This window comes from Pristiophorus japonicus, chromosome 13, assembly GCF_044704955.1.
Source record: "Pristiophorus japonicus isolate sPriJap1 chromosome 13, sPriJap1.hap1, whole genome shotgun sequence".
NCBI lineage: Eukaryota > Metazoa > Chordata > Chondrichthyes > Pristiophoridae > Pristiophorus > Pristiophorus japonicus.
The window spans coordinates 55,626,819-55,632,818 of NC_091989.1; the positions used below are offsets into that span (position 1 = coordinate 55,626,819).

General features: G+C 41.9%; 1 protein-coding gene across 4 annotated transcripts in view; it reads left to right on the plus strand.

Moving 5' to 3' along the window:
• Nucleotides 1-5,520, plus strand: part of LOC139278581 (kinesin-like protein KIF21A) — a 187,283-nt gene extending 181,763 nt beyond the window's left edge. For all 4 annotated transcript variants that reach the window (XM_070897506.1, XM_070897508.1, XM_070897507.1 and 1 more), the window contains 2 exons: nucleotides 3,991-4,190; nucleotides 4,350-5,520. In XM_070897506.1, the coding sequence (XP_070753607.1) occupies nucleotides 3,991-4,190; nucleotides 4,350-4,443 (294 nt within the window). In that variant the 3' untranslated portion in view covers nucleotides 4,444-5,520. The remainder of the gene's footprint in view (nucleotides 1-3,990; nucleotides 4,191-4,349) is intronic.
• Nucleotides 5,521-6,000: the final 480 nt, after the last annotated feature.

A 6,000-nucleotide genomic window follows, 5' to 3' on the forward strand; every position in this document is an offset into this window, starting at 1 on the left:
AGATGAAATAGCAGCGCATTTGGAAAGTAGTGACAGGATTGGTCCAAGTCAACATGAATTTATGAAACGGAAATCATGCTTGACAAATCTTCTGGCATTTTTTGAGGATGTAACTAGTAGAGTGGACAAGGGAGAACCAGTGGATGTGGTGTATTTGGACTTTCAAAAGGCTTTTGACAAGGTCCCACACAAGAGATTGGTGTGCAAAATTAAAGCACATGGTATTGGGGGTAATGTACTGACGTGGATAGAGAACTGGTTGGCAGACAGGAAGCAGAGAGTCGGGATAAACAGGTCCTTTTCAGAATGGCAGGCAGTGACTAGTGGGGTGCCGCAGGGCTTAGTGCTGAGATCCCAGCTATTTACAATATACATTAATGATTTGGATGAAGGAATTGAGTGTAATATCTCCAAGTTTGCAGATGACACTAAACTGGGTGGCGGTGTGAGCTGTAAGGAAGATGCTAAGAGGCTGCACGGTGACTTGGACAGGTTAGGTGAGTGGGCAAATGCATGGCAGATCCAGTACAATGTGAATAACTTTGAGGTTATCCACTTTGGGGGCAAAAACACGAAGGCAGAATATTATCTGAATGGCGACAGATTAGGAAAAGGGGAGGTGCAATGAGACTTGGGTGTCATGGTACATCAGTCATTGAAGGTTGGCATGCAGGTACAGCAGGCGGTGAAGAAGGCAAATGGTATGTTGGCCTTCATAGCTAGGGGTTTTGAGTATAGGAGCAGGGAGGTCTTACTGCAGTTGTACAGGGCCTTGGTGAGGCCTCACCTGGAATATTGTGTTCAGTTTTGGTCTCCTAATCTGAGGAAGGACGTTCTTGCTATTGAGGGAGTGCAGCAAAGGTTCACCAGATTGATTCCAGGGATGGCGGGACTGACATGAGGAGAGACTGGATCAATTGGGTCTTTATTCACGAGTTTAGAAGGATGAGAGGGGATCTCATAGAAACATATAAAATTCTGATGGGACTGGACAGGTTAGATGCAGGAAGAATGTTCCCGATGTTGGGGGAAGTCTAGAATCAGGGGACACAGTCTTAGGATAAGGAGTAGGCCATTTAGGACTGAGATCAGGAGAAACTTCTTCACTCAGAGTTGTTAACCTGTGGAATTCCCTGCCGCAGAGAATTGTTGATGCCAGTTCATTGTATATATTCAAGCGGGAGTTCGATATTGCCCTTATGGCTAAAGGGATCAAGGGGTATGGAGCGAAAGCAGGAAAGGGGTACTGAGGTGAATGATCAGCCATGATCTTATTGAATAATGGTGCAGGCTCAAAGGGCCGAATGAGGCCATTAAAAAGATTTGTAAACGAGATCAAAGTTTTTAAAGTTGAAGTACCTCTGCAATCTCTTCGTCCTTTTTGGCTGCTTGGACCCTCCACTGTTCCAATTCTAATGTACAGTGTGTTCCTCCTTTCTGTGCTCTGGAGAGCCTCCAACCATCTTAATCCAACATTATGGAACTTGCTCTTGTAGTCCTGCGCCTTGATTCATTCGCTATTTTAAAAACTATCCTTAAAACCTGCCTCTTCTACTGCACTTTTCCTAAATCCCCTCCTACTCCTGCTTGGGTCTGACTCCAAAACTTTGAAATAGCCTGTGATGTTTTACTATCATAAAAACTTTATCTAAATGCAAGTTGTTGAATCCAACTCTGAGAAATGTCTCCTGACAGCTGAGCTGAGGATTAACATTGGAACCTACAGTGATCCAGAGCAGAAGTTGTGAGCTAACATGGAATGCTGGAGGAGGTTTCAGAGGTAGCATGGAGTACGGTCATTTAGAGATTTGCAGATGAATGAGGATTTTTAAGTCCGTGCTTTGGGGAATGGACTGTTGATGAAGGTGAATATAAAAATTAGGAGCAGGAGTAGGCCATACGGTCCCTCGAGCCTGCTCTGCCATTCAGTAAGATCATGGCTGATCTTAACTCCACCTTCCCGCCCGATATCCATATCCCTTGATGTCCCTAGCGTCTAAAAACCTATCTATTTCAGCCTTGAATATATAAGGATGGAGAGGCAGTGGCTGATAGATGAGGAAGACTTAGTGTGGGATAGAATGCGGGCAGCAGTAGAGTTCTGGGTGAATTGGAGTTTGTGTAGAGTTGAGCTCAGGAGGCTAATAAGGCGAGGGTTGGCGGTGAAGCATGGATGAGTGTTTCAGCAGTAACAAAGTTGGGGTGGGGCACGGCACAATACTGCAGAGAAAGGAATTAGCTTGTGATGGTCTGGATGTGAGGTTTAAAGCTCAGCTCGGGGTTAAACAGGACAGCAAGTTTGCGTACTTTCAGGTTTAGCTTGAGAAAGCAGCTAGTGAAGAAAATGGAGTTGGGGGAATAAGGTATGGAATTTCTGGACAGAATCAAACAAGGTGGCTTCAGTTTTGCTAATGTTTAGATGGAGGAAGTTTTGGCTCATCCACAATTTGGTGTCTGACAGTATGACAACAGGTGTTGGAGTCAGGAATGTTGCCACAGATTAAACTTGGTGTCTTTGGTACATATATGGAAGCTCACTTTTTGGGCTAGAAATTTGGCGACTTTGCGACCGGGTTTTTGCCGCTATTTCACCCTCCGCGGTGATAAACCTGTCGGCGGGAATGTCAGTGACCTTTTTGCGGTGGCGCTTTCCACGTACCGCTGGGGAGAGGAGTGCTGACGTGCAATACCCGAAGTAGTGTTTTCGACCAATTATTTGGCGCTTTCTGCGCCCAGAATACCGACAGGAAAACCTGCTTTGCAGCCCTGCCAGCAGCGTTAAGTATGAAGACCGCAAAAAAGGTAAGTTTAAAAATTATTATTTTTGAGTTCTTTTTCAGCGATTTAGTAGGTAAGCGTTTTGTGAATGTTTGGTTTTTTTTGTAATTTTTTTTGTTTTTTTCCCTCCTCCCAAGGCGCCTTTCGCAGCGCTATCACCCCAGACTAAAGTAGCCGAAATTCACAGTTTGCGCCGCAAATCCTCATGCAACACAAGCAAATTAAAGGCCAAAAATCGGGCCTATTAATGGTAGCGAAGCGAAACTATAATTTTGGCGTAAAAATACAGTTTTCGCAAAACCGAATTTCTAGCCTATGATGTCTCCATTCGCCGGTCTGTATATGAGGAATAGTACAGAGACAAGGATGGTGCTTTCAGACATGCTGTATGTGACCACACAGAAGAAGAGATTATAGAAAATGTGCAGGTTCTGGTGGGATAGGTAATATGGAATAATAAAATATGTTGCTTTGGAAGTGGACCAAAGAGGAGAGGTGATGGACTGTACCCAAGGTCCACAGTGGCTGGGATGAAGAGTCGACTGGATGGGTTTTGAACAGAAAGTGGTAGGAATGGTTGGCGTTGTGTTAGCTGAGAGTGACACATCCAGTGGCTTTGGAGAAGGGCTGGGTGGGAGTTGCAGAGGAAGGAGGAATAAAGGATGCATTTTTTATTGAGGTGTGTGATGACAACAGTTTTGAAAGTGGGTGCAACACCTGCAGACAGCCATAGACCTTGAGCATTGGGCAAAGGATAGGTACTTGAGTGGTCAGGAGATTGAGGGAGGAAGTGATGGATTCATTTCCTTTATGAAATCTATTTGGGGCTGGGGTGAGACAGGAAAGAGGCTAGAAGTTATCCTTTTAAAGCTGGGATTGGTGGAGGCCTGAAATGACTCGGTACATGCAAGAGGTTGAGACGGCTTGAACAGGTGATATAAGAAATCAGAGCTCCTCGCAATGTTGGACAAGATGAGGATGGAAAGGAGACTGAAAAAGAAAGTTTGTGATGAAGGAGGCGGAGTTTGGGTTGTTCTTAACCTCGATTACCTTACATTCCTGGAGTAGGAAGAGATTTTTATCAGCTAAAATAGTGGAGGATTATAATATGTTCATTCCTAGGCTACGATTTGTTGCTTAACTGAAGTTGTTCCAAACCTGTGTGTGTGAATTGTTTCAAATTCAAGGTTTTGACATGATTTTGTTTTCTAGCAAGTTCCAAATGCCCACAAAGACTGGGTGTGTGCCTTGGGGATTTTACCAGGCTGGCCAATTCTGCTTAGTGGCTGCAGAGGTGGCATCCTTAAGCTTTGGAATGTGGACAATTTTTCACCACTTGGGGAGATGAGAGGGCATGACAGCCCCATAAATGCTATTTGTACTAACTCTACCCATATCTTTACTGCATCAGAGTAAGTACAGAACATTGGCTATAAAGATATCTGGAGCAATTAGTGTTTACCATTATACCTGTATATAATTGTTAAACTTTAAGGGGAAAAAAATCCCTTGTGTATAAAATCTGTCTCTTTAAAAAAAATATTTTTTTTTCACGTGAAAAATTTCTCCAGTGACCAAACTGTGAGGATTTGGAGTGCACGAAGACCATCAGATGGGCAGATGTTGGAAACTGCAGACACAAATGATGATGTCAACAGCAGCTGAACATAAATACAACAGAAGACAGAAAAGAAACACTGGCATTTGGCAGATAGCACTTTTGTGGTGGTTGAGCGAGCAGTTCTAACTGGGCTGAAGGCAAACTGGAAGACGTGGCTGTAGAGATTTTCATCGGTTCTGAGCATTCAAATTCATACCATTCTCAAACACACACATCAGAGAAAAAGCAACTCAACAAGATAGCAAAAACATAATGCATGACTGTGTTTTAGTGTTGTGTGAATAGTACTTGTGACAAGCTTTTCACTATATAGAGCTGTTATAATAAGCCTATTCAGTCTGCAGTAGCTTTCAGAACAGCAAGGCTTATACATCAAAAATACAGCATGCGTAGCAAATCATAATCCTATACAGCCAATGGGAATTGTAATGTACTTGGTCTGTAGTATTGGTCCAAAAGGTTTGTGCAGGTTTTAATAGATACAGCATATGTGGCCCTAAATGTTTGTACTTGTGTATGGTGTACATTTCTGGTTGAAATTATTGCTGTTACATTACTTTAAAGGCTGGATTTAGCGATGTCTCTTTACGCACCAGTATTCTCGTTATGGCACTCAAATGTTTGTAGCAAAGAGTTTGTCTAGAATATCTGTTTTGTGTTCCCATTTGTAACCTTGTCATGTTGTCACTCACTGCTCAGACTACACTGTCAACCCCATCGGCCTGCTTTTCTTTCAAATAAGAGGAAATAGCCATTGCAGTTGAGTGGATAAAATGCTGCTATATTAATGGTGAGAAATATGTGCACATTTGCAGTTAAGAACTAACAATTAACTAGACAGTTTCACCTGGAGTGGAAATACACTGTATATAGTGAGTTTGAAGAGATGAAACAAGTTGCATTGCACCTGGTTGATTTCCAGATGCTGTAGAATGTAGATAACTAAATGGGGATATATTTTATTTAGCTTTAGACTTTGAATGATAGTGTGATTTTACTAAGCTTCTGAAATTTTTATGTAAATAATCCTCTTGAAACAGATTGTTTTAGGTTTTATTTGATGTTTCTCAAGGCTGCTGTTAAACAAATGGCCAAATAAAGAAATGTGTGCTCAACTTGCAAATATTTTGTTTTACGACGGCTCGTAGTATAATGTGAATTAAAAGGAAAGAACATCACATCGAAGTGCACTGATCCTTACAATTTAAAACCATATTTATCTGAAACAATGTATCCCAAGTTGGAATGTGAATTGCTTACGTTATGCTATCGGCTTCACAGATTAAATGAACCATCCATAAATAGAAGATACCTTTTGGTTGCAAAAGTTATCCAACAGGCAGAACAAATAATACAAATTGCACATGATGATCTCTGCTTCATAAATCAATATTGTTTCTAACAAGTGCATGTTAGACTAGATAAAGCATGTTAGACTAGATAAAGCATAATATAAAATATATTTTTTGAGGATGTTTCCAGTAAAGTGGACAAAGGAGAACCAGTTGATGTGGTATATTTGGACTTTCAGAAGGCTTTCGACAAGGTCCCACACAAGAGATTAATGTGCAAAGTTAAAGCACATGGGATTGGGGTAGTGT